At 35.2% G+C, this 27,939-nt stretch overlaps 1 protein-coding gene across 3 annotated transcripts; it reads left to right on the forward strand.

Annotated features, from left to right (window-relative positions):
* Positions 1–410: 410 nt before the first annotated feature.
* Positions 411–27,939, forward strand: LOC100337654 (ubiquitin specific protease 12). 3 transcript variants are annotated; one of them, XM_041006357.1, is made up of 32 exons: positions 411–686; positions 862–940; positions 1,769–1,925; positions 2,043–2,200; positions 9,957–10,219; positions 10,299–10,517; positions 10,633–10,741; positions 10,823–10,938; positions 11,114–11,212; positions 12,023–12,132; positions 13,157–13,231; positions 14,099–14,177; positions 14,313–14,459; positions 14,918–14,998; positions 15,108–15,227; positions 15,981–16,103; positions 17,322–17,399; positions 17,536–17,624; positions 17,702–17,810; positions 17,903–17,971; positions 18,145–18,258; positions 20,099–20,154; positions 20,243–20,420; positions 20,574–20,675; positions 20,761–20,832; positions 22,071–22,136; positions 24,106–24,171; positions 25,954–26,037; positions 26,162–26,278; positions 26,799–26,873; positions 27,009–27,095; positions 27,456–27,939. In XM_041006357.1, exons 1-32 carry the CDS (start codon positions 657–659, stop codon positions 27,489–27,491), a joined length of 3,363 nt encoding a protein of 1,120 aa, XP_040862291.1. In that variant the 5' UTR covers positions 411–656; the 3' UTR covers positions 27,492–27,939. The 3 variants fall into 3 exon arrangements, with proteins under 3 accessions (XP_040862291.1, XP_003535946.1, XP_006589036.1); XM_003535898.4 differs by having other exon boundaries at positions 451–686; positions 1,766–1,925; XM_006588973.3 differs by having other exon boundaries at positions 451–686; positions 865–940; positions 1,766–1,925.

Consider the following 27,939-nt stretch of genomic DNA (forward strand, 5'->3'; position numbering starts at 1 on the left):
AGAAGAAGAAAACACAACTACTAAAGTCAGTTATTTCAAACTACATTATTTTTATATTTATTTATATATTTAGTTTTTCTTAATTGGCTACTTTTTTCATTATATTCTATTTCTAAATTAAACTTTAATAATTTTTAAAAATACCAACAATTAATTTTTATATTACAACTAAAATAACTCATTATAAATTTAACATATAATTTATATATTCAGAATTTTTTTTATCTAGACCACAAATATTTTGAAAGTATTTAACATAGATTCCATACCTGTATAATCTTTTTAATAAATATTCTTTTTAAGTATTTAATTCAGATCCCACACTATCCGCGTGATCGTGGTATTCAAAATATTTATTTATTATAAAATTTTAATTATATAAAAACAATTTTTGATTGAAAAAAGAAACTATCCAAAAAACCCTTTTAGCACACGTTCGTACACCGCATTGGGGTTTATTGTGACGAAATTCCTGAAACGTCCTATTCTTCCGTGCGCGAGCGAGCAACCCTTCTCACTAAAAAAGTCACGGTTTTTGCTTCTTCACATTGCTCACTCTCACTCACTAAATATATATACACTCTCTTACACTCCAATTTTTTCTTTGTCTATGAATTTCTTTCTTTTCTGCGTCTTTTCCTTCTTTCAGCACAACAATGACTCTCATGACTCCTCCTCCAATGGATGTAATCGATTCTTTCTTTCTTTTTCTTTCTTTTCTGCCTCAACTGAATTCGATTGCATTCACCGTACACCGTTCTTGCATTTGATCTTTTTTTTTTCTTTCTTTTTTTCTGCGATTTTTCTATTGCGCGATTGCTAGGGTTTTTGATGTTTTTGATTTTGTTGTGTTGTGTGCAGCAGCAACAGCAGCAGCAGGAGCACGATGAGATGCTGGTTCCTCGCTCTGACCTGCCTGAAGGTCCTCAACCTATGGAAGGTAATTGTTGAATTTCGGTAATGCTTGTTGTTGGAGACTCTGAATGATCGTGTAAACTTCTATTGAATTTAGATTTTTTTTTAATTATACGTGAATTTAGTTTTTTTGTTTAAAGTTTATCGGAGGTGGCTGGTGCAAGTTTTTATGAATGTTTGGAAATAGGAATTGAAGTGAAAAACTGAAAATCAAGTGAAATTTTTGTAATTATCAGTGAAAACAGAAACTATATTTTGTCTTTGAACCGAATAGGTCCTCAGATAGTGGGGCCATGAGGGCAAGGGATTGAAAGCTAGGGAGCCTGTGGGAAAGGAATTCTCAGAATATCATATTTGATGATTAAACATGAAAAATGAGTACAACATTGCTCTTATTTATTGTGAATGATGAACACAAGAGTGAACAACTGATTGCCAACATTATTAATATCTCTGTTAACTTGTTTATAGGGTTGGTTGTGTTAAATGAATGAATTCAATAGAAATGCAAGCAATGGGGGATGGTGATGTTCTTGTCTTTTGTTCATTTTGTTGGGATTAATGTTATGTGTTGTCAAGAAGCATGAGTTTCTATGGTTATTGGGGTCGAGTTGAAGCTTTATTTGAAGTGGTGCTTCATTTTGATTGGGATAGATGGGTAATTTGAATATTGGGATTCTTTCTTTGGTTCTTCCAAGTGGTGTGTGAAAGTGACAATGATTTTTTTTCTTTTTTTGGTGAAGATGATTTAACACTGCTCTGATTTTTTTATATTTGGCATAACTGAGTAATGGTTAGGTTTCTTTTTATTGTTTTGCTTCTTGGTTTTTTATCCTTTCGATTTCAACAGCAGCCCAAGCAGAAATCCCAAGTACAGTGGATGCTCCAACAGTGGATGCTCCAACAGTGGATGATACACCAACTGCAAAATTCACTTGGACCATTGACAATTTTTCTAGTATTTCCCAAAAACTATTTTCTGACATTTTCTGTGTAGGGGGCTATAAGTGGTATGTCTATTTCTACCTCTATACATCAATGTCTAATGTTAATTAATTATGTGTATGGGTATCAAGTTATCTTTGTTACAAATGTTGGTCCTGACTAACATTAATTGAAATGAGCAGGCGGATACTTATATTTCCAAAGGGAAATGGTGCTGGCCATCTGTCAATGTATATAGATGTTGCAGATTCAGCTACATTGCCCTATGGTTGGAGTAGATATGCCCACTTCAACTTGACTGTTGTTAATCAAATTCATAGTAAATATTCAATAAGAAAAGGTAATTTCGTTGCAGCTGTTATTCATTGAAAGCTTTTCTCTTTACCAAGTTGAATAAGTAACAGAGGAATTATATTTCTTTTTTATATGGGTTGTTATATGTTTGAGAGAACCAATATAATGATTCTGTTTGTGGACATTAAATAATTTAAGCTAGGTACTAATGACCCAATATGATAGGAACCCAACCCTCAAGGTCCCTAAACCTCTTTAGGTTTACACTTGAAAGCCCAAGAATAACTAAGGCCCATAATTGACTGTATGCGAGAAGGTAGTGTGGGGAGTGGGGACATACTATGAGTAGACCTATGGAGTCCTAATAATTTACACTGTTTCCATACTATGTGTAGACCTATGGAGTCCTAATACAAGCTATATTGCAAGAATTAGGCATCCATAGGTCTGGATTTGTCTAGATACCCCTCCACAAAAAGTAACCTATAGAGCAATTCCCCCGAGTACAAAACCCGACCCTATATTACTAGCCCATGAATGAAAAGGGATGTCAAATCCTTTTTCCAAATTTTTGAGCCATATCTAGCAGAAAAAAAAATGGTGTCATCCATCAGCTTTTGACCGTTGAAACTTTCATTTGAGAAAACAATCTTGTTCCTATGATACCATATGCACCAAGTCAAGGAAATCCACCATGTTTGCCATCTCTGAATTCTGATACCCTTGAGATAACTGTGAGAATGTTGAAGGAAGTGATCTTTGGGCGCTTCCGGGGAAACACCAATTTTTTTTTTATCAGCAAAGATATTATATATATTGATAAATTGAGTACCAGAGGTACTAAAGTAAGCTATTTAAATACCCTTACTCTGGTTCCAATACAGACTAAATGGAGTCTAGTGAGGAACCACAGCCAGGCCATACTATGGTATTAAATTCTACTATTAATCTATGATTATATCCTCTACTGATACATAAACCCTTCTCTAAGATTACTAGACCAATGATTAAAATGAGTTACAAAATCCTTCTCCAAATTTCTGAGCCATGTCCACATGAGGAAAGCTGTCTCATCCATCAATTTGTTGTTGTCGAAAGAGTCATTGGAGAATATTATGTCATTCCTTTTCTTCCAAATAGTCCAAGTCACAGCCAACCACCAACATCTCCACCTATTAATCCTTAATCCATCAGCCGCTATCGATCCATGTTGGAGGAAATGTTGTCTTGGATCTTGTGGGAAAACTCCCACATTGTTCACCCAAGACAAGGATTCCCACCCAAGACAAGGACTCCCACAATGTTTAACCAAGAAAGCGCTTCCCACAAGATTTTATCACAGCTGAAGAAAAGGTGGGACATGTCCTCCTTGCTAGTTCTACAAAATGGGCAATATACGCCATTCAGATTCACATTCCTCCTCCTCAAATTGACCTTTGTTGGTAGTCTATCCCGAATCAACCTCCTAGCAAAGTGTGACGCTTTACTTGGGACTTTGAGCTTCCATAATTCATTGAACACGCCATCATTATTTTCATTTGACGAATGTCTACTGAGCAGTTTGTAAGCGCTGCCCACTATGTATCTCTTGCTAGGATCCACCCCCCAACACCAACTATCTTGCTTGTTAGTTTGCATTACCACCCCCTCGATGTCCTCCATGAATTTGGCAGCTATGTCTATCTCCGCTTCCCTAAATAATCTCCTCCAATATAGTTGCCATTCCTGTCTTCCGACTGATGCGACACCCAATTGCTAGACAAATTGATTTTGTTGTTGAGACATGCTATACATGAGCGAATATTTCTCCATCAACAAAAACCCTCCATCCTAGTCATCCATCTTCCCAAAACTGCACCTTTGACCCACATCTGATTTTGCATTTTATTCTACTTCTGAACCATCTCCCTTCCTCAAATGAATTGCAAACAATACTTAAATCCCACCACCAAATAGAATCTCTACTATTCCTTCTGGGTTCATCCAAACACCTCCAACTTCTATATCTGGAGTCCAATACTTTTGCCCACAATTTTCCCTGATGGTGGAAGAGGTTCCATCATTTTCCAAGTAAAGCATTGTTGAATTTTACTAAATCCCACACGCCCAATCCACCATTCTCCTTTTGAAGACAGATTTTCTCCCAGTTCACCCAGGCGATCTTCTACTAATCTGAATTTCCCCCTCACAGGAACCACCATTGCAGCCTCACCAACCTCTCGACCACCTTCTTTGGAACCCTGAAAAAAGAAAAGAAGAAAATAAGGATTGAATTTAGGATTGACTTTATCAGAGTTACCTTTCTCCCAAAAGATAGGTATCTTTGATTCCATTTTGATAGTTTTCTCTCACATCTCTGGACTATAGAATCCCATGTCTCATTACACCAATAGGGATACCCAAATACGAAAAGGGTACGGACAACAATCTGCAACTTAGATAATTGGCTGCATTTTGTATCCAATGATTAGACATTCCAATTGTCCCGAATTTGCTTTTGGCAAAGTGTATCTTCAATCCCAACACTAACTCAGCTTCTCTGCATGACCTTAATTGCTTTTACATTCGCTAGCGACGTTTTCCCAAAGAATATTGTGTCATCAGCATATACTATGATAAGCTGATTTCCACCTCATTCCTCCCTACCTTAAACCCTTCAAAGAAATTCTTTTCCTGAGCTTCTCTCATCAATCCAGTTAGACCCTCAGTTACAATATTGAACAAGAATGGGGCTAGTTGCCTGAGACCTCTCTGAGGAGAAAACTCGTCTGTGCGGCTCCCGTTTACCAATATAGATAATGAGACTGACTTTGAGCAACCCTCAATCCACTTAACCCATTTGGTGCAAAATTCCATCCGATTCATCATATATAAAAGAAAATCTCAGCACACTCCTTTTCGTAGTCAACTTTGAACACTAGACAACTTTTATTGCATCTCTTTGCTTCTTCAACGATTTCTTTAGCTATAACCGTGATGTGCAGCAAATGTCTACCCTCCATGTAAGCAGATTGACGTTCATCTATTATACAAGGCAACACCTTCTTAAGTCTTCTAGATAGCAATTTAGCCACAATTTTGTACATACAACCTATTAATGAGATAGGTCTGTAACTATTGAGGCCTTATGGATCATGTCCCATTTGGTCTGTATCAAGTAAATTTTTGCCCCACACTAGGCATGTCCTCAACCTCCAAGTCGCCAATCCAGTCATTAAATTCCTTCAAGCTACCCCCGCCCTGTATCCATGACACACACTCCCACTCTTTATGAAGGCCTTCTAATACAATTAAAGTCTCCTAAAACCTGCTTCTCCATTTTGAAAGTTTTGTCACTCCAAATACAGAATAATCCCCCAACACTATTAATTGCTTGTTGCATTTCCCATCTGACTTCAACATCTCCCCACAAAGCTTGACATAGAGCCTTGTCTATCACTTCCTTCTTAGTCTCTTGTAGACATAGCATATCTACATGTTCCTTCCTCATCAATTTTTTGATTGGAGTCCATTTTAACCCCCACCCTGGACCCCTTATATTGTAGGTAACAATCTTCATCAAACACTGGCACTGCTTCCCTTCCTCTGAATTATACCCTTGTCCCTTTCCTCCAGGTTGACTAGTTTAGTTATAATTGTTTCCTCCTGCTTGCTGAAATTTACTCCCAAATATTTTGCCATTTCCCAATTGCTTGCTGCCTCTTTCACCATCTCACAGCTTTTGGGTGTTGAAACAGAGCCCTGCATTACCTTGTATTTTCCTTCCCACGTGACAACCTCCTTCAGCCCACTGCCTCCATTTTGTTTAGGAGATGCTGCCTGAGTGTAATTCTTTGGGACTCTACTTATTTCCTTTTTTTCTTTACTGTCTAAGTGCGTTTTTTGTCCCTCGTGCTAGTCTATTTTTTCAATGGGCTCAATCTGCTTTTTACACCCCTTGTTTCTTGTATAAACCTTCCATGTGTGACTGGGCCCATTCAGTTTGAGGCCCAAATCATTGAACTTCTCTACTGTTTTTCCATCAGCTACTTTTACAGTGGGACCCGATAATGGGTTGTCCTTTTCCCACTCTTGTGTTAAATCACGTGCCTCCCTATACAGTTCCTTTAATTCAAATTTTGTCTTCAGGTGTGGGTCCCTTTCTTCCCCACTTTTACCCTTTTTGTTATTCCTTTCTCCCTCATTAGAAGGGGTAGCATCTGCCTCCTCTACATACTCAACCTTTTCTGTCTGGCCTTGCTTTGTATTATCGTCCCTGTCCCCATCGCAGTGATTTTCTTCAAAGATTATTAGCTGACTTCCACCTAAAGCATCGATCTCGTCAGCTTTTTGTTCAGTTCTTTCCTCACCTAACCCAAACTGAGTGGGGTCACCATTTAGTGAGTATGACCTCCTGGCATAATTGTTGATCATGGTTACATAGTTTGTGTAATAACCAGCGGGCAATTGCTGCAACCCAATGTTTCTTTCAGGTTCGTCTCCTTCTGCACCCGTTGCTGTGTTGGTTCCTGGAAGCTTGCCGTCAACCTGTGCTTCCTTAGACAGAATATCCATCCTGACCTCACTCCCTTCTCCCCCTCTGTTACAGTTGCATCCCGACCCCATTAATGGACGCGGTTACAGTGCGGTTAATTGTAGGAGGCCATGGTGTTTTGATTAAAACTCGTGCCCTATCCAACCTTTTTTGAAGATCATCTACGTCTTCGTCCACATCAACCATCTCCCTGATCCCTTCCACGATCTTTGTGATGTTTTCCGCATCCCATGCGTGTAACAGAATCCCCCAGCACATCACCCACATCAACCTGAAACCAGGCCTCAAACTTGGACTCCATTTCTCCAGAGTATGGAACATAGATAAACCACTTTCTACTCCTTCTCTACGCAACTCTTCTGCTCTTGTGTCATTGAGCCCCATGAGAAGCACCATGTCATCGCCAATGTATTTTGGTTTAATCTCTTCACCTCCATCCCTCATAAGTTCTTCTTAAAGTCTATCAAATGCAATGTTGTTAATGACGGATGGCGGACAAAAACATATATGCATATATATATATATATATATATATATATATTATATATATGTATAAATATAAACAAAACAATAGATAAAAAATAACTATAAATAAAAAATTAAAAAAACAATGGATTGCATTCAAATAAACTAAAAAAGTTTCATGAGTTCACACAATAACCAACACCAAATAAACTCATTCAAGAGTTCAAAATAACAAAAGGATAAAAGCATAATGTGTGATGATGGTTTAGCCATTGTAATTAGTAGAAAAGGGCTGAACAGAAACAAAAAAAACAGAACCAAAAATTAAAAAGAGTGTCAAACAGAAACAAAAAAAGCAGAACAAAAAAAAAACAGAACCAGGGTGTTGTCGTCGCCGTACGTTGCTTGCGTGCGTGGTGTGTGGTGCTCGCGTGGTGCTGTCGTCGACTTCGGGTGAGACCGTGAGAGAACTCGCGCTGGTGCGTGGTGCTTGTGTGGTGTCGGCATCGACTTCGGGTGAGATCGTGAGAGAACTCGCCTGGTGGTGGTGCCGTCATCGACTTAAGGAGTTTGGGAGTTCGGGTGGTGCTCGTGTTGGTGCGTGCTGCTCATCCCATTTTGATTCCAAAAACTGGGTTTAGGGTTGGGTCGGGTCAGCCTAAGACGGCCCACTCTGTCATTTAGGGAATTTTTTTTTAAAAAAAAGTTTCTTTATCGCCATTCCGCCACCATTGTTAAACCTATGGAGGCTGCCATTTGAAACCCGCAATGCCATTGCTATTTGGTGGCGTTTTTTCAAAAATCCACCACGCCATGGCGCCGTCATAACCGCCATTTGACAACACTGATCAAATGCCATTAGGTTCCTCAGTCTACCTATCCAAGCTTTGGTTAGCCATGTCATCTTATTCGTTGATCTTGTTATAGTTGGATAGATGAGCAAGAGGTCATATTTGATGCTACGCATACTTCGGTGTCCACCGTTTTGCCACATGCTTACTGCCTGCTGCAATCATATTTGCATACGATCTGAAAGCTGTCGCTCGTTGGGGATTCTGCTGCTGTAATCCTGTATTCAGTGTCATATGTTCTGCTGTCCCCTTTCCTTTACCTTTGTCTCTCTCTTCCACCTTCTCTATGGCTACCTCCTCCTTTTGCTGGTGTTTCTTGTTGACTGTCTTTGTCGGATTCTATTCCCTTCCATGCTTCAGGAGATTCATGTGTAGCTTCAATCCTCCAAGAACTAGGTTATCCAGTTGTCTCTTTAGTTTCCTTGCATTATCAACCCATTTGAATCTCACGAAGCCATATCTACGGCCACTCTTATTTTGATTCCTTGCGATGAATACCTCCCTAATGTCACCCCACTTCTTGAACTCAATCCATAGTTCTTTTTCTCTCATGTCTTCTGGGAACCTTGTGAAGCAAAATGATAGTATGTCCGATGCATCCCTCTATTTTTTGCTCCTTCCTTTCCCCCATCTTGTGGCTGTTGCCGTTGCACCATGTTGCACGTACCCCTTCTCGGTGTAGTTGAGGCAGGGCCTATCACTCACGCTCTCTCTGTTTCTCTCTCTACCTCACTCTCTCATCTCTACCCCGGTACTGAATACTGGGTTGCCAAAAATGATGGCTGGGAAAGGGGAGAGTGGGTTCAGCTGTTCAGAGAAGAGAAGAACAAAAATGTAAGAGAAAGAAGAGAGCATTGATGACTTTTCTCTTCTAAAAAGCCCATAGGCTGCGAAAAAACAAAAAGCCCTTAACCTGCCCTTTGCAATGTGCAAACTTTTAGGTTGTTTTGAAGCTTTTGGGGCCACCTCCCCTGGTGTGGGCTGTAGCATGTGTCAGGTGTGATTGTGGTTGTTATAACTGCACCATCAATCTGTGACGTGTCGGCTGGAGAATCGTGGAGACCCTCTGCTTTGCCCTGCACTGTTGCTTTAGAGCTCACATCATAGGTGTGATTACACTTGAGTTTTTCTATTTGGACCCTTAACAATGAAGTTGTACACAACTCAGCAGCATTTTTAGGTTTTTAATTTTTTTGTGAGGACTTTCGTTTTTGTTAGGACCTTTTTAAACCTTTTAAAACTTCAGTAAACACTTGTGCAAGTTGTGCTGGACCTGAGTTCAGTCCACATTTTTGCCCCATCATTATCATACCAATTGACTATTCTTCAGGTAGCCATTACGGAAACTGAACTATTCTTTTCAGTCATCACCTCCACCATTCCTCCTTTCATGTCTGACAACTTAGTCTCTCAGATAACATTCTATTACTTTTTTAGTTCTTTCTTTTTTCTTTAATCTCTTTAATTTTCCATTTTTTTACCCTTGTTTCTTCCAAAATTTTGAGTTTTGTTTTTCTTATTTTTTTTTCTTCCCATTCCCTTTTTATATAATTATTTGCTCTCTACAAATTTATCCTATGTTTTTGTAATTTTTTTCTCTAATTGTTCTTCCTCTAATTTTCTCATTCTCTCTTTATACACACACACACCCACATTAACAGCTATGCGACTTCCTCTATTTGTCTGTGACACTATTTTCTATACGACATAGCGGGTTTTAGCTTTTCGATTTTCCAAACACACTTATTGTTTCTCTACAAGATTTCCCTCTGATATTCATGGAGGTTAGACAGTTTATGTTAGATTTTGTCGCATTGGTTCTCTACTTTAATTTCACTTGTTTCTGTTTTTGATATTATCTTATCATCCTCTCTAGGTGCATTTCTTCTCGCTCCCTCCCCCTCTTCTTTTCTATTCAGAAAAATAAATTTGATTGCCTTTTCTTATTCCAGATTCACAACATCAGTTCAATGCACGTGAGAGCGACTGGGGTTTCATTAATTTCATGCCACTTGCTGAATTGTATGATCCTGCTAGAGGTTATCTTGTGAATGATACATGCATAGTTGAAGCTGACATTTCTGTGCGTAAAGATATGGATTGGTCATATGATTCAAAAAAGGAAACTGGTTATGTTGGACTGAAAAATCAAGGAGCTACATGTTATATGAATTCTCTGCTTCAAACATTGTACCACATTTCTTATTTCCGAAAGGTTACCCAGTAGCATATAAACTTTGTAAGGTCTTATTTTTTTATAAGGAAATAGCTCATGTATAAATTTTTTTGTTCAGGCTGTGTACCATATGCCCACGACTGAAAATGATATGCCATCAGTGAGCATCCCTCTGGCATTACAAAGTTTGTTTTACAAATTGCAGTATAGTGACACTAGTGTGGCAACGAAAGAGTTAACAACGTCTTTTGGATGGGATACATATGATTCGTTCATGCAGCATGATGTCCAAGAGCTTAATAGGGTTCTTTGTGAAAAGCTAGAAGGCAAAATGAAGGTACTGGTTTTTCATGATGGCTCTTATTGTCTTCTTAAAATAGCTTTTACTCTAGATACTTGTGTATTTTTATGATGTCTTGAAAGATTATTTGTTGGGGTTTCATCTTGGCCAGGGAACTGTTGTGGAAGGCACTATACAGCAATTGTTTGAAGGACACCATATGAACTATATTGAATGCATAAATGTGGATTATAAATCAACAAGGAAAGAATCATTTTATGGTATGCATTTTTGCCTTTAGGATTGTTTACTACATTATTGCATATCTTGAACCTTATAGAATATTGGATATTTTATTATAGATCTTCAGCTTGATGTCAAAGGCTGTAAGGACGTATATGCTTCTTTTGATAAGTATGTGGAAGTGGAACAACTTGAGGGTGATAACAAGTATCATGCTGAGCACTATGGTTTACAGGTAAAACCTGAACATGTGTTTTTGCTTTTTTGTTGTCAGGCTAACCTTCAGTATGTGCGTTATTTTTTGTTAATTGTTTGATTATCTTTTTACATCACTTTTGTTGGTTGTTGTTGTTAAATTCGTATTTTAGAATGATTATTTTCCTAGAACGTGATTATGATTACCCTTTCAGGATGCTAGGAAGGGTATGTTGTTCATTGATTTCCCACCTGTTCTTCAGCTTCAGTTAAAACGGTTTGAGTACGATTGTACGCGAGACACTATGGTAAAGGTTAGTATTAAATTCAAGAATCAATAAAATATCCTTTGCATTGTGAACTTCTCTTACATTTAAACTTTTTTTTCCCCGCATTATTATTATATTTTATTCAGATCAGAAAGGAAGGCTGTTTTTTTGCTGATTGCAGTTATCCTTTTTTCTTTTATGAAGTTAAAGATATTTTGCTTATTATTAAACATACGATGCACTACATTTACTGCTAATTTTTTAAATTTCTGAGAGTAAATGTTCGTTTTGGGGTTGTCTTTTATTTTTATCAAGTAATCTTTGTTTCTCCCAAGATTTCTATTCTTATTTTGGGGGTTGTCTCTTGCTCTGATCTAGGAACTTTTGTCCTATATTGTTGAAATAGGAGCATTTGACATCAAGCTTAGTTTAGTTAGTGTTTAGCTTAGTTCAATGTACCTCAGGATGTTGTGACGTTTTAATTGTTCTCTTGAAAATATTAGTAGTTATTAATTATCTTTGTAACCATTCTTATTATAAATAAATCAATATGCTGAGTGGAGAATACACTCACGCACATTCAGAAAACTTTCTCTCATATATCCTGTTGTATACTTTGTTTAGAACTTAAAACGAAGTGATTATAACTTGCAATTACTTGAAATTTGAAACATACAATATAGTTGTTTTCTGTCTTAGTATATGTGTATTTATTTTCTGTTTTGCCTTGATTATTTTTTTGCCATTAGATACTTTTATGATAATTTTTTTCTTGGTTTATTATTCCATTTGTAATATTTTCTTTTACTTTTTGACACATCTATTTGGCTTGGCCATTAACTTGATTGGCATCAGATCAATGACCGCTATGAGTTCCCCTTGCAACTAGATCTTGATATGGATAATGGGAAATATCTATCTCCTGACGCAGACAGAAGTATTCGCAATTTTTATACACTTCACAGGTATCTTAAATAATGTATCTACTATGTCACCAATCTTTTCTAGGCAATGCCTGATTTGGAACTGCATGCTATGCTGCGTCATTGAAAACTATGGTTATGCTTCTGCTTGAATTGGTGAAAATGGGAAGGTAGAAGATTTGAAAAGAAAAGCCACTTCATACTCCCATAAAAATTTAGATGTTTGAAAGTGGAGCACAATTCACTTTCACTCTACCCCACAAGGTTTTACTAAATCCTAAACAAGACAGTATAACAATGTCTTAATGAGTGAAAATCAAAAACTACCTACCAAACTAAAATAAAATGTGTTGAAATGGGAAATGGGAGAGTGGAAGAAAATGTGTTGAAATGATACATTTATCTATCAACCAGCTACCAACAAAAGGATGTAAAATCATTTAACATTATACATTTTATTTCCTCTCATTTTTCTTCCCAACCAAACAAAAAGAAAAATAATCAGTTCCTCTCTTTTTTCTGTTCTCCCAAACAAAAAAAAACTTCGTACCCCATTGCCCAGAGACTCTTCGCTATGCGAAACAAAAGAAGAGAAAATATTTTTTTTCTTTATCTTTTCTTATACTTTCTTCACATCCAATCAAAGCATAAGTGCGTACTTAGCAGTGTTTTAGAAAAAAGGTTGGGAGAATTAAATTTAAAGATGCATGCAATCATGTGTTGCTGAAGTGGGTGTTTTGTGGTATTTTTCTCCCTCTTTAGTATTGAGGATTTTTATTAATATTTTTGATAGTTTGCTCAAATTGTTGTCATATTCCTTATTAACCATAATTTCATTTAGAAATTTTGGTTCCTGTGTGATAAATACCCGGACTAAATTTATAAATTGATCTATTTGCATAAGATTGAAAATTTGAAATTGAATTTACTTGTTATATTATATGAGTAATTGCATTATTTCATGAGGTGGGGTAGCCATGAACTGTGCTGCAGCTTGCTGTTACTAATAGTTTTACTTCAAATTGCTAATATCCATGTGGACCTTGTGTTCACTATTTGTTTGCAGTGTTTTGGTTCACAGTAGTGGGGTGCATGGCGGACACTACTATGCTTACATTAGGCCAACACTATCAAATCAGTGGTACACTCTTTTTAAACCTTTCAGTAATGTTCATCTTACTATTCATTGTACACTTGTTTATTTGTTATGAAACAATTAATGTGATGAAATTGATTATTGAGGAGAATATTGGCCACTATGAAACAGGCAAAATCAGAGTAATATCTATTGATGTGCTACAGAGCTAGTAAACATCACTAGTTAATTACTCTGACTGAATCAATTTCATTGCTATCAAATTTATTCTATTGTAATTTTATCATGTTTATTATATTCAATAGATAGAAGGTTTGGAGGTACAGAGGATAATAAGGCTTGGAAATTGATAAAAAATCTATTTCCGGAGATATAGAGGTTTCTTTAGGTTTTGTAAGATTATTTAGATGATTTGTTGGGTATCATTAATCAATATTTTATTTATCTGTGATATGGTATATGAGAGGGCATTGTTATTTGATTTCCCTTGTATTTTGTTCATTCTTCATTTCTGTTTTAATTAATCTCTGGCTAATATTGGAATGTCAGTCACAGTAGTGGATACAGTCACAATTTAAATATTCTCTTTTGTAATGACTTTTTTTTCTCCTCAACCAAATCAAGATCACACAGTTCCAACGTCAGTGTTTATGGCTTAGCAATATAATGCTGTGTAAAGCTGTCCTTGTACCTTGTTTAGTTGGTAAAGGTTTCGTTAACAGTGTTTATGGTTTTGGGATGCCTGTGTGAAAGTGTCAGTATATCTCTACCACACACTGATGTATTTATGTTCTTATATTTTAATATCCCCATCTTGTCACTGATTTAAAATTTGTAAGGAAAGCATAACTTGCTTGTATGTTGATCCAACTTTCCCAAAATGTCTAAGCTGTTAGGCAACACTTGTTTCAGGTTTAAATTTGACGATGAGCGAGTAACAAAAGAAGAATCCAAGAGGGCTTTGGAAGAACAGTATGGTGGTGAAGAAGAGGTAATACTCAGTAAGCATTTGTTGGGCTTGTCTCTTATGTTTTTTCTTCATATTTGTTGACTTGGTAAAGATTTTCTTTTGGACATCATCATGGTCTTTTTTGTTTACTTCATTTTATTTTTATTTTGTTAACAGTTACCTTGTATAAATCCTGGCTTCGACCACTCTCCTTTTAGATTTACAAAACACTCGAATGCATATATGCTTGTCTATGTACGTGAGAGTGACAAGGATAAAATAATTTGTAATGTGGACGAGAAGGACATTGCTGAACACCTTAGAGTAAGACGTTTGAATCATTGATGTCATATTCTTTTTTGGCTTAATTGAATTTTTGTTCACTTAATATTGTCATTTGGTAAATTCCCCCTCACCCCCACCCCCACCTCCATCTTTTTTTGTTAGTTTAACCACTTACTATTTTAATTTGACATCCAATATTTAATAGAAATTTGACTGACATTGCAGTAGAGTGCCCTGTTAGCATGTATGTGCTGATGTAATAGCATAATAGTGTTATGTAAGCATTTTTGTTAAATATTGGGTGTCATGTTAATGGAGGAACCCAAATTGCACTATTAAAGTAGTGGGAGAATCAAATTTGCGAAAAAAGAGAATGGAGGGACCAAATTTGTGAAACGACAATAGTAGAGGGACTCAAGTGCAATTAAGCCTATTTTTTAAAAACATATTTTGAATATAAAAATCCTTCCCTTTAAAGTTTCAACTGTATATATTAGATGAGATTAAAGAAAGAACAAGACGAAAAAGAGCTGAAGAGGAAGGAGAAGGCTGAGGCTCACTTGTACACCACCATAAAGGTTGTAACTCTATCTTTCTTTTACTTTGACCCCTTTACTTTGTATGATATTGGTATGCATAATTGATAAGTTGAGATTCAATATTATGTTATTGATTCATTGGTCCCAGGTTGCTTGTGATGAAGATCTACGTGAACAGATTGGAAATAATATACACTTTGATCTTGTGGATTATGATAAAGTACGAAGTTTTCGTGTTCAAATAAACATGCCTTTTATGGTTTTCAAGGTATGAGATTTGGTTTTATCATGTAGTAACCAATTGGTACTATCTTTAATTTGTTTGACTATATATGTTTCAATTCTTTCCATTTGGGACTCTTGTTAGGTAAAATGATATAATAAAACTGGACCAGAATGTGAGAAGATTGAATAATCATTATTGCAAGCTATCAATCCATGTACTATTGTTAGGATAAAACCATGAGACTTGAAACAGAAATTTTATTTCTGAATGATCTCTGAAATAGGGGAGGGTTTCCTCAGCAAGAAACAGACGCAACACTACTGTGACTGAAAAATATAGATGGGAAATGGAGCACTGCTCCTTAAGACATTGGGAAATTAAAAAATAAGAAATATGAGTTGTATGTAATTATGTAATTTAGGGTATGTTATTTATTGTATTTATTACTCATTAAAAATAAGAGCTTCCACTGGGTAAATCACATGGATTTCATCACATGTCTCTCGATTTCTCTTAACATTTTTGTTTCCTTTTCTGTCTCAGCTAACCATGTGACTATCACCCATTTGATAGGTTTATGTTACCGCATTTGACAAAAGTTTAGGAGTGACATATATAATCATTGAATGTGTTCTATACTGTTGGCTCCACACTTGATTCTTAAATATATCTCTTCTATGTTCATTGTGTACTTTCTCATCTAAGTGATATTGTTGATTGACCTATTTAGCTTCTGATACGCTATAAAACTATTTTGAATTTACCTCTTATTTTTCCGACAAAATCTTTTATCAGGAAGAAGTTGCCAAAGAGTTCGGCATACCCATCCAGTATCAACGTTTTTGGTTGTGGGCAAAGCGCCAAAACAACACATATAGGCCAAATAGAACACTGACACCTCAGGAAGAAGCACAATCAGTAAGTACATGAAAGAACTTCCAATGCACCGTGTTTCATAAATAGCAGGGTTCTTAATAAGCTTGATATTAAGTATAATAACTTCATTAACCTTAATTATTTGTGATTTTGAAGACCAATGTGTCTGTTTTATTCAATGTTGTGGTTGCTCATTTTGCATATTTTAATGAACACGTGTCCCCAACATGCCTTGTGTTCGCAAACATGAAATGTGGATATTTTTTCTGATTTCTGATAATATAGAATAGGATAGTCTCGTTATCAATAAATGGTGTGCTAAAGTTGTTGAGTGACCTTACACTGCTGCAGGACTTCTGTTGTGTCATGTTTTTCAGCTGTGGCAGTAGCAACAGTTATCTTGGCAAATTTTCAATATCACAGCTGTTACCTTAATCAGAAAATCCCATCTTTACCCACCTGTTTGTTTTTCTTTTTGATGATTTGTGATTTGCCTTGTTTTTGCATCAGAAACTTCTAGGGTTTGAGTTATGATGCAAAACATGCCAGGAGACCTCTATTTCGTTTTCGGCTATTGATCCAGCTTCCCGTGTCATTATTGGGCCAACCCTGGCATTTTTCAACACACCCACCACTCTCTGCCTCTCTGGCATTCAAATCTCTGTTCTCCCTTTGGTCTCTGTTCATGCATCGTAGCACACTTAATTTGGTCTCTGTCCATGCATCGCAACACATTTTGTTTGGTTTCTGACTCCGTTTTATTTATTTTTTATTGTGTCCTTGATGTTTTATTTATATATATGCACAGTATAAATTGGTTATCTCATATCTACAATCTTCAGTGTAAAAACTATACACTGCTCTGTGGGGTTGAAAAACTATTCAGTGTTATTATGTTTTAACCTAATTTGTTGTTTAGTACTTTTTTTAAAAAAAATATTATGGAGCTTTGGACTATGATTCTTGGGATGTAGTATTATGAATGTAGACTACTTATCATATAAGACAGATGCTTTTCTATCTTTTTTGAAGTTCCAACCAATTGTATTCTTTCTTTCAAAATTTCATTTGAATATAAAAAGATAATTGTGTTCAATAACAGTAGATAATAAAACTGATGTCTACTAATAAAAAATGAACGAAAGATAGTGAGAGTGTAAGTTTCATTTTTTAAAGTGTTTTCTCCCGTATCCAGTATATCTTGTGATTATTTTTTCTAATAATGATTTGTGTGATATGTTTGTGCTGTGGCAAATGTAGGTTGGACTGCTAAGAGAAGTTTCCACTAAAGCAAATAATGCAGCGCTGAAGTTATTTTTGGAACTAGAAATGGGGCAGGTAATAATTTTCTGAGTAATTTAATCTTTCTGGATAGTATGGTTGTGACCATTAAAACGTATATACTCTTCCCGCCCCTTCTAAGTGAGTCACAACTGACATGGATTTGTTACTTATACCTTGCTCAATGAATCAGGATTTGCGGCCTATTCCTCCTCCAGAGAAGTCAAAAGAGAATCTCTTGCTTTTCCTTAAACTTTATGAGCCTTCAAATGAGAAGCTTCGGTACTTGCTCTGCCTAATACTTATCAGAGGTGAATCTGCATTTTATTAACCAAATGTATTTTCCTCTGTTTTCTCAGGTATGTTGGGCGGCTTTTTGTGAATAGTAGTGGGAAGCCAGAAGATATACTGGTAAAACTAAATGAAATGGCCGGATATGATCCTGATCAAGATATAGACATGTTTGAGGTTAGTCCATCTGCATCTCATGTACAATTATGTTCCATGTTTGCAATATCAATAAAGTGCAATAATGCTTACATTCTGTTATGCACGCTCAGGAGATCAAGTTTGTGCCTAATGTCATGTGTGAACGGGTTGACAAGAAATCCACATTCCGTGAGAGTCAGGTATACATTATGAGTGTCTATCATTATATTGGTTTTCCATTGCTATCAAGTATGTTTTTAGTACTTTATATTTCTTATTCCGACTTCATGCACTTACATTGTTTTAAGTTTATAATAATAAATAAATATTCCCACCTATGGTTGTGACTTTTGTACTTTTGTAATTTGAGCAGCTTGAGGATGGTGATATTATTTGCTTCCAAAAGTCCTCCCCCCAAACTGGAAGCGGAGAGCGATATCGCTATCCAGATGTTCCTTCTTTCTTGGAATATGTGCATAACCGTTTGGTATGAATTGTTTAAATTTTCGTATAATTTCTTGTTGGGTGTTGACTGCTATGTAAATTTAAACTGTTGTGTCCTTAATTTCAATATTTCCTGCTATAAGAAGGAATCACACTGCATCAATTATGAAATGAGTTCTTATCCTTGGGTTCCCCTGATGTGTTAATTTTCCCTTGAAAAGTTGGTTTCTCATCTAAGTGATCATAATGTTATTAATCCCCTTTGCATATATAATTTAATCATCTGTAACTATAATATGTAATATAAAAATAGAAGTAATATGTACACAATAAAATATAGTTGTATTAACTATTAATTAATAAATTATGAGATTGCATATTTTATCAGGTAAGATAAATTGATATTAGTTTTTTAAATTTGTAAAGACTCATTTTTAATTAAGTAAATTTTTTGATAAAATTATATTTATTAAATAAGTTAATATGTAATTGTAAATTATATTCATTAAAGTTTATTTTAATTTTGATTAGATGTATATATTTGTGTATGTAAATAGTAAAAAAAAGAAAAAGAGTTGTAACTTATTTGAATAGCAACAAGAGTAAAAGAATTTTAATGAAAAGAAAAGAAACAGAAAAAATGTTACTGTAGATGGATGGGTAATATTCCCTAGGAGCTGACACGTGTCCAAGAAAACCTTCTTTAATTAGATAGATTAATTAGTAGATGGCTTCATTCAACTTGTAAACCAGAGATTTGGCTTGCTTTTCAAAACTAGGAGGTTGAGTCATGTAAACCTCTTCCTCAAGAAGCCAATTGAGGAAAGCATTGTTGACACCTAGATGGAGTGGTCACTTATAAGTTAAGAGCAAGGGTTAAAATGGTGTGAACAGTAACTGGCTTGATGACTGGAGAAAAGGTCTTGGTGTAGTCATAGCCGAACTGTTGATTAAATTATTTTGCCACAAGTTAGGCCTTGTATCTATTTAATTTATCATCAGGGTTTTTTTTATTCGAAAAATCCATTTATTGCCAATGAGCTGTCTGCCAGGAAGTAAGGGAACAAGGTGCCACATGTTACATAAGGCAGGGAGAAAAATTTCTGGGCATTAGCGTTCGTACCCTGGTTTGGATACCATGTTGAATTTCAGAGGTATAGAGAGAGAATTGTAACTTAAACTAACAGAATATTAACTGAATTAATTATGAATTGATTGAATCATTACAGGAGGTTGAGTCATCTATATATAAGATGAATAAATGATGTAGGACAGCTAACTAACTAGGCCCAAGGCTCAAACAGTTGATACTAGAACACCAGTACAAAATAGAGAAGGTACATGTCATACAACTAACTGTAATACTTTAGAACCATGTGTAGGAATTCTCTTTAAAGACTAAGCTATAAGATGAAGGCTTATGGTAGTTTTATATCTTCAACACTCGTCGATAGGATGCTGTCTAGACTCCATACCAAAAAATCCTTTTTGGTGTTCAAGTTGTAGTTTGCTTTCTCCTAATAAAATCACATGTTTTGTTGATATTCAGCTTGCGGTTTATTTTGGGGAAGTCACTGATGGTTGTTTCTGTACACGTTGGATGTTGTGTTGAATTTTAAATTGGACTTGATATATTTTTCTTCAATTCTATGTGCCAAATGGTTTGTTTTGATCTTTCCTCATTTTTTTTCCAATTATGAAAGACATATAAAGCAAAAAAATTCATAGTTTAATTGATTTCATTAGACTTGCACCTGTAAAAGTTAAAACATTCAATATAGTGTCGGTCTCAGTTGCAGCTAAAGATCCTGCTACGTGGACATTATTTCTGTACGATAAAGTATTTTGACCTATTCAATTAGTTATTTTGCTTTGATATGCAGGTTGTTCGCTTTAGGACTTTGGAGAAACCAAAGGAGGATGAATTTAGTCTTGAGCTGTTAGTTTCTTTTAAATCTACTATTCTCTTTCTATTATAAATGATTAAAGTATATCTGGTAGTTCAATTTTGCTCTTTGATCATCTAGGTCAAAGCTTGACTCCTATGACAATGTTGTTGAAGAAGTTGCTCAACATATTGGTTTGCATGATCCTTCTAAAATTAGACTCACATCTCATAACTGCTACTCCCAGCAACCTAAAGCACAGTCTATCAAGTTCCGAGGAATGGAACATTTGACAGACATGCTAATTCACTCTAATCAGGTCTGTTGTTTCACAGAGCAAAATTTTTGCAATCGATTTTGTTACATTCTATTTGCATAATGTTGCATGGGCTTGAAGTTGTTTTTTATTTTTTTTTTTAATTTTTGTAAGCTTCCAATATGCTAAACTGTTGTCTTTTGGTTTTGCTTCTAGACTTCTGATATTCTATACTATGAAGTATTGGATATCCCTCTGCCAGAATTGCAATGCCTAAAAACTCTTAAAATTACTTTCCATCATGCTACCAAGGATGAAGTAAGCTTTGTCAGTCACCACTTTCAATTTTTACACAATAAATTTCCATCAGTGTTATACTTCTAACCGAGTTATCCTTGTTCAGGTTGTGATTCATACTATTAGATTACCGAGACATAGTACTGTGTCAGATGTAATTAATGATCTTAAATCAAAGGTATGATGGTAAACCCACACAATCAAAGTTGATAAATTTTGTTGAGGCACATGGATTATAGACACATTCTGTAGACACAATCAAAGTTTATAATTTTGTTGAGGCCTTTTGGCTTTCCTGCCTATTTATTTTTTATTATTTTGTATTAGAGAGTTTTTAAGACAGATAGTAATTTACCATTGATAATTTGTGTGAAGGCAATTCAATTTTAGAACTTTTCATATGCTTATAGTGTTTGACTTTAGTGCAACACATGCCAAAAACTGGAAGTCTAATGCTATAAAGCTTTTACTATGTGAATGGTTTTGGGATGGGTCAATACCCAAGACTCCTCCTCGTCTGCAACACATATAACACATTACTTAAATTTTGTATACAGAAACTCACTAAATTTATAGGTTATCTCTTCCTCTCTCCATTGCATATGGAATAATGGAAGAACAGGAAAAGAATTGGAAATTGTTGAAATTTTGGAGTTACAGGCATTGACGGGTAGAGAACAGAGAAAGACACTGTATGATATTCTATTATGTAATCAAATGTATTACAGTCTGTTAATGTGTGTATTAAACGTAGAGCTCTAACCTGTATCTATTCTAATTGTTATTGTCATTATATTTCCTTAAGTCTTATCTAAATGTTTTACAAAGGGTTCTCCTAACTAGTTAGAATTATGATTAGTATAAATAAGGCTTTGTGTTTTAGGTTTTATGAACATCATCAACCCATTGTAATAATTATATTATATTTATATCAGTTCATCAATTAGTGTTTCATTTTCTTTAATCCCTGTACCTCCCCATACCTAAAATCACATAACTTCAACATTGGCAACAGAGTATTGCCATCTGCTGCGACATGTCCCATAGTTTCTTTCAGGGTGTAGAAGTCCAAAGATAAGAGACACTTGCTGCTATTACAAACACAAACTATTATTATAACTTATACTACAGGGGATCAGTATTTTGGACATGCAAAGAGATTGGAGAGCTCTTTTACTCTGATTACAGATTACTTTTATAGCACTGTTGTTGCTAGTGTATTTGTTGTGGTTTTTTTCTGGTCTGTGGATTCCTTAATCATTAATCTCTCTACCTTTTCTTTCAAATTCTAATTGGAATTTTATGTGTAAAAAATGATATATGGTTTTGGGTCACATTTTGGTGGTAATGTATGCTATGCAGTTGTGATTTCTGCTTTATGGTAAATTTGTTAACATTTTTTGTTTTGTGAGACAGGTAGATCTATCACATCCTGATGCAGAACTTAGATTGCTTGAAGTTTTCTATCACAAGATTTATAAGGTGTGGAGAATATAGTTTTTTAATCTCACTTTCAGATACTCGTATTATCCTATTAGTAGTGAAAATGATTTCCCTTGCTCTTCATGAGGTGAAAAGTGAATTCATATGGTATTCTTGAAAATGTGATCAGGTGCTCAGGTGTTTCTGGCTTATCATTGAAGCAATACAGCTAGTGCATAAAAGAAAATTGCAAACTTAATTCAAATAACACAAACATGGTTTTTAAAAGTAATGCCAATATTTTGTAAAAAGAAAAGTGCCAATATTTTAAAAATGATAGAAAGAGAGCATACAGAATGATTAAAAATGTGAAGTGACTCTGAATAACTGTATCCACTGGTTTGTTAGTTGTACTTTTCAGTCAATTATAACTGTCACTGTCAGATATTGTAACTGTCACATCAGTTGAGCTTCTGTAGCATATATTAGGGCTGTTTAGAACCAAACCAAACCGACCCAAAAAACCGCAAACCACAGAAAAACTGAAGGGCATCGCTTTGGTTTGGTTTTTCTATTTCCCAAACCGAGAGGTTTGGTTCGGTTTTTGGTTTGGCATGCGAAAACTCAACCAAACCGAACCGCACTCACTAGTTTAATTATCATAGGACTCATATACGTGTACAACGTTAAGTTTAAGCTTTTGTGAAAAGACACTTAGATACAGTCATACACTAAGACTAAAACGCCAAACTTAACACTTAACACTGAGTCTCTCTCTCTCCTCTAACGCCTAAAATCACCCTCCATGCGGCCCTCTCTGAGTTTGCAGCGGCGTCTCTCTTCCATGCATGCCTCGACTCTCTGTTTTAATGGTTTTTTTTTTTAAGTTTAGTCGTTGCAACTTGAACTAGTTATTATTCAAGTTTTGTCCAATTATAACAAACTTTATAAGCATTTTTTTTATTACTCACTAGCAGAATTTTTAACCCGCCAAAATTGAATCAAACCAAACTGCATAAGATTGGTTTGGTTTGGTTTGAATTTCATAAATAATTTAAACCGAACCAAATCGCACCACACTTCATTTTCTTGTTTGGTTTGGACTAATTTTAAGCTAAAATCGCACCAAACCACACTGCCCTAGTATATATGATGTTGTCAACAGAAGCTCTCTTCCCTTTTGTAATAACTCAGATCAATCTCATTCTTCATTCTCTGTTTTCTCTCTATAGTAAGTGCAGTTAATAAAATGCAAAATTGAATTACGGTGTCATGAGTAACAAAGTACTAATGCATAAAATAATAAAATAAAGCAAAGTCCCAAGAGAAGTATACAAATGGCTTCTCTTTCATTCTAAAACTTTACCCAAAGACATGAGCAAAGAATGAAGCAACATTGATTGGCTATAAATAATTGATTTGTCTGTAAATTTTTTTATATCTTTCCCTCTTATTAGTTATTGGTTGAGAACGCATCTGGCAGAATGAAACTGCTGTGCCTTGTCTACGAGTTTTGGTAGTTAATTTACAAGTCATTTTTATATGAATACTCTTTTCAAAGTAGTATGCTTGAGTGTAATCTTGCATTGGAATGCTGAATGTGTTATTGGGTGAGGCTTGAATTAGAATTCAACTTGTCCTAGTATAAATGGGGTTTTGAGTGTTATGTATGCTCAAAGTAATTAGTATAATATTGTTTTCTTTATCTGTATCTGCTCCTGGGAAAAATAATGAAATCCTTAACTCATGACACCTTGTAGACCATATGCTTGAGCTGTCTGAAATTCTGAATGAGCACATCAAATATAATCCTAGCTTGATCTAATCATCTCATTTAATATTGAATTTTTCAAGGTTTATTTTTGTTATCTCAATGCATTGACAAAATATTACATTGCTAATGGTAGCCTTTTAATTTAGCCATTTCAACCTGCTTAACGTAATACCTATTTCTTTCTTTCTTAACTATGAGAAAATATTCCAAATTCTGGGTAGTTTTGTTCATAGTCTTGCGATCTATCTTTTGCAGATTTTCCGTGTCAATGAAAAGATTGAGAACATTAATGATCAATATTGTGCACTTCGAGCAGAGGAGGTAAATATTTGTATATATGCTGTTTTTTAATAAAATAGTCTTTAAATTTTTAATAGTTTGGATAAGTTGTTATCTATTAGTATTTTAGCTAACCACATATATGCTAGAAAGAAGCCCGGGTTTAAGTCTGAATGAGTAGAAATGGGAACTATCATTATAACAGAATAATGAGAAATGGTGATGAGCAAGATAGGATTATATTTTGCTGTCAGTTGTATAACAGAATGCAAGAATAAGATAGAGTTATGTTCTGTTATAACAGAATGTTTCAAGTCTGAATGAGTAGGAATGGGGACAACATTGAGTAGATAAGGGAGTTTGTATTTGGGTAGTTAGTTAAATGTAGAGGGGAAGGCTAAGGGAAGGGGGATAAAGAGGTATTTTAGTTTGGAAGGGGGTTGCAGTCCCTTGAAATGCTCTGCTTATCCTGTATTCTCGTTTCTTTTTTATTCCATTATCAATTCCTTCCTTGTATTGGTCTAGTTCGTCCATTGTTCATGAAATATTAGTGGAAATAAGGGGGTTTTGCTATAATTAATAATAATAACTTCAGTAAGATATCAATTTTCTTGTGTTAACGTATTTGAATACAGATATTGAAATGACATAGCCCGCTCATTGAGCTTGTTAAAAGCCATCATTTTTATAGGCTACATTCCATTTGATTTGGTTTTCTTACTTGAGAGAAGGAGCTGGAAGCATAAAGGTGGGGGAGGAAAATCAGGGAAACAGTAAAGATCTTTAACAAAATATTATAAAGATAAGGACCTGGAATTACATGGTAACAAGAAAAACATTAGGACCATTTTTTGAAAGACCATCCTCTTTCTGATATACTGTTATACTTGAGATAAGGACCTGGAGTTACATGGTAACAAGAAAAACATAAGGATGTGGAGGGAGGAAACAAAATAATAAAGATCTTTAACAAAATATTATAAAGATAAAGGAAATTGAAGACTAGGAAAGTGATGAGAATTTTTTCAGACAACCATTCTGTTTTTTGTTGAGGACCAATGATACTACTCATTACCGGTTAACTGTTTGCCAAATGGGAGAAGCTACTTGTAGTATGCATTGACAATTTGACATCCTTGTTGGTCCTTGGTTTATATGTTTGAAAATTGCATATATTATCATTATTTTTTAATAGATTTATTTATGGTCACTTTATTGGTTCCATAATTAGTTAGGAAACCCTATTAAGAGGGTCTATTTTAGTGGGGGAGGGCCCAAGTCTCTTGAATTACCAGGAAAATTTGTACTGTTCTTTTCTTTGTTAAATTTAAGTTTCTTCTATTCTCCTTTTCTGATTCTGTTTGTATCAAACTAGTATAAGTGCTCCGTCTATTAGAGAGGTAGAGGGTTGGACTGTGGACAAAGACGCATGAGATTTGGTTCAACCTGAAAAACACCCATCATAAAAAATTAGTGGAAATTATGGGAAAAATGGGTGACTCAAAGAAGGTGGAGATGTATTCTTGTTGATTTCCAAAAGATCTCGAGTTTGGGAGGATTCCTATCCAGACTCCATTCATTACTAGATAATTTGTTAGGGAATATGAAAATCACCACTCCCATGATAGATTTGTGACAAAATGACTTTCTTTTCTGATAGAATTTAAGGAATTGAAGCCTGCCATCATAGCTATTTCAATTTGGCAGTTCCAAAATTTCCAAACCTTTTGTCTTCAATGTCATTTTCTGTCTATGGTGTTATACATTTTTTCGTGGCACATTATTCATTTTTCAAGTTTCATCTTCAATTTCCTATTGCTGCAGATTCCTGAAGAAGAGAAAAACCTTGGCTCGCATGATCGGTTGATCCATGTTTATCATTTCTTGAAAGACACAACTCAAAATCAGGTGCTTTGCTACTAAATCTGTCTTGATATAATAATATTTTTCTTCTCTCTAAAATTACTACCTTAATTTTTCTTAACATTTGCACTTTCTTTTCTTTTGTGTTTATGTTCTTTGAAAACAACAGCAAGTTCAGAATTTTGGACATCCTTTTTTATTGGTTATCCGTGAGGGTGAGACATTGGCTGAAGTCAAATTGCGAATACAGAAAAAGTTGCAAGTTCCAGATGAGGAGTTTTCAAAGGTAAATATTACTAACGTGATTGAATTATGTGCTCCTGCTTTTAGGCATTTTGTTTCTGTTAGTCGTATCAAATGGACTATTAATTTCTCGAAGTTCTGTCTAGTTGATTTTTGAAACACATTTCTGACTTCACAATATAATTTTGAGCTTGTTAAATTTTATGTGCGGATAGTCATTTTTCTGTGATATTGAAGCATGTTACTTAGTGGTATTTTGAAACATTATTGTGCCCTTGCCAAATAGGTATAAGTATCATTTGAATTGTTATTACATAATAAAATATAATTCCAAGTGATCTATGTGCATAACTTTATTACATGCTTCATAGTGCATCAAATCTAAGTAAGACGGACATAGGTTTGTATATTTACAAATATTGTCTAGTTATTGAATTTTAAAGTACTTTGTAAAATGTTCCAATATTGTATAACTGCATAGGTTCGATCAAATCTTTTGGGCGTAAACATTTTAGAGCTTTTCTAAAATGTTTAAATATTTCTTCTCTTGCTTGTTTCTTCAGTGGAAGTTTGCATTTTTGTCGTTTGGTCGTCCTGAGTACCTTCAAGATTCAGATATTGTATCCACTCGGTTTCAGGTCTGTCAATCTTCTCTCCTCTGTGATTTTACCTTTTGGTTGTGATTGGTTGATTGTTTGAGTTTTAGGCTGTCAATGTAACTCAATTTTTTTTTCCTTTTATGCAAAATTAAGTTATATTGTTTTATTGTTTAGAGAAGGGATATCTATGGTGCATGGGAGCAATATCTCGGACTGGAACACATCGACAGTGCTTCAAAAAGGTCGAACACAGCCAATCAGGTATATAATATTATCATGAAGCTAGCTCCTCATTTCTGAGGAATGGGTGGTGGGGGTGGGTTTGTTTGCCCCATCATAAAATGTGTATATCATATGGTGGATGATGAGTCAGTGAGGAGGAAATTTATTACAGAAACTTTAAATTTGAAAATTTTAAATAAAAATATGTACTTAGTAGAAAAGGAAGAGCTCATCTGAACTCATGTTCTAGACATGAATCCTATTTCATGATAGATCTTTGCTCCTAACTACCCGCCACCCACAAATGGCAATGGGAAAAATAGCTAGATGGTTGTAATGTCACTGTAATTTTATTGCGGGTTTCAGAAGCCTACAATGATTATTTCTTAATTTTTGCAGAATCGTCACGAGAAGGCTGTAAAAATCTATGATTAGAAAATCATTTCATCTTGACCAGTCGTCAATTTAATAGTACCATATGCAGCTGCACTTGAAGCGTTCTGAAGGTAACAACGAGAGTGGTGAAGCTACCAATCTTCTAAAGGGTAGTCTGTTGAAAACCATAATTTTTTTAGCTGAGGTGGTGGGGGTGGTGTATAGCCTTCAATAGTGATTTAAACTCGTCTTTTGAGCAAACAAATCTTTTGATGGTTAGGAGATTGAATTTGAAATTCCCATTTTGGGGTTGGGTTTTGTATAGAAGATATAGAAATGTAGGTATACTTAACTCTTTTCTATGGCCCACTTCACCATTGTGGGATTTTTATTTGCTTCAGTTGGTGAAGCTTTTTCCATAGGATGGGGAAGTGTGTAATGCTTCTACAGGTTCTAACATGTAAATTTCCCTTGCGCCTTTCTTAATCATAGTTTTTGTTACCGTAAA

Source organism: Glycine max, chromosome 10 (assembly GCF_000004515.6).
Source record: "Glycine max cultivar Williams 82 chromosome 10, Glycine_max_v4.0, whole genome shotgun sequence".
In the NCBI taxonomy this organism is placed as follows: Eukaryota; Viridiplantae; Streptophyta; class Magnoliopsida; order Fabales; family Fabaceae; genus Glycine; species Glycine max.

Coding starts and splice junctions, on each gene's coding strand:
- LOC100337654 (XM_003535898.4), top strand. CDS start 657: ATGACTCTCATGACTCCTCCTCCAATGGAT. Junction 15,228..15,980: donor TGCCTTTTATGGTTTTCAAG/GTATGAGATTTG, acceptor ATCTTTTATCAG/GAAGAAGTTGCCAAAGAGTT. Junction 17,972..18,144: donor CCACATTCCGTGAGAGTCAG/GTATACATTATG, acceptor TAATTTGAGCAG/CTTGAGGATGGTGATATTAT.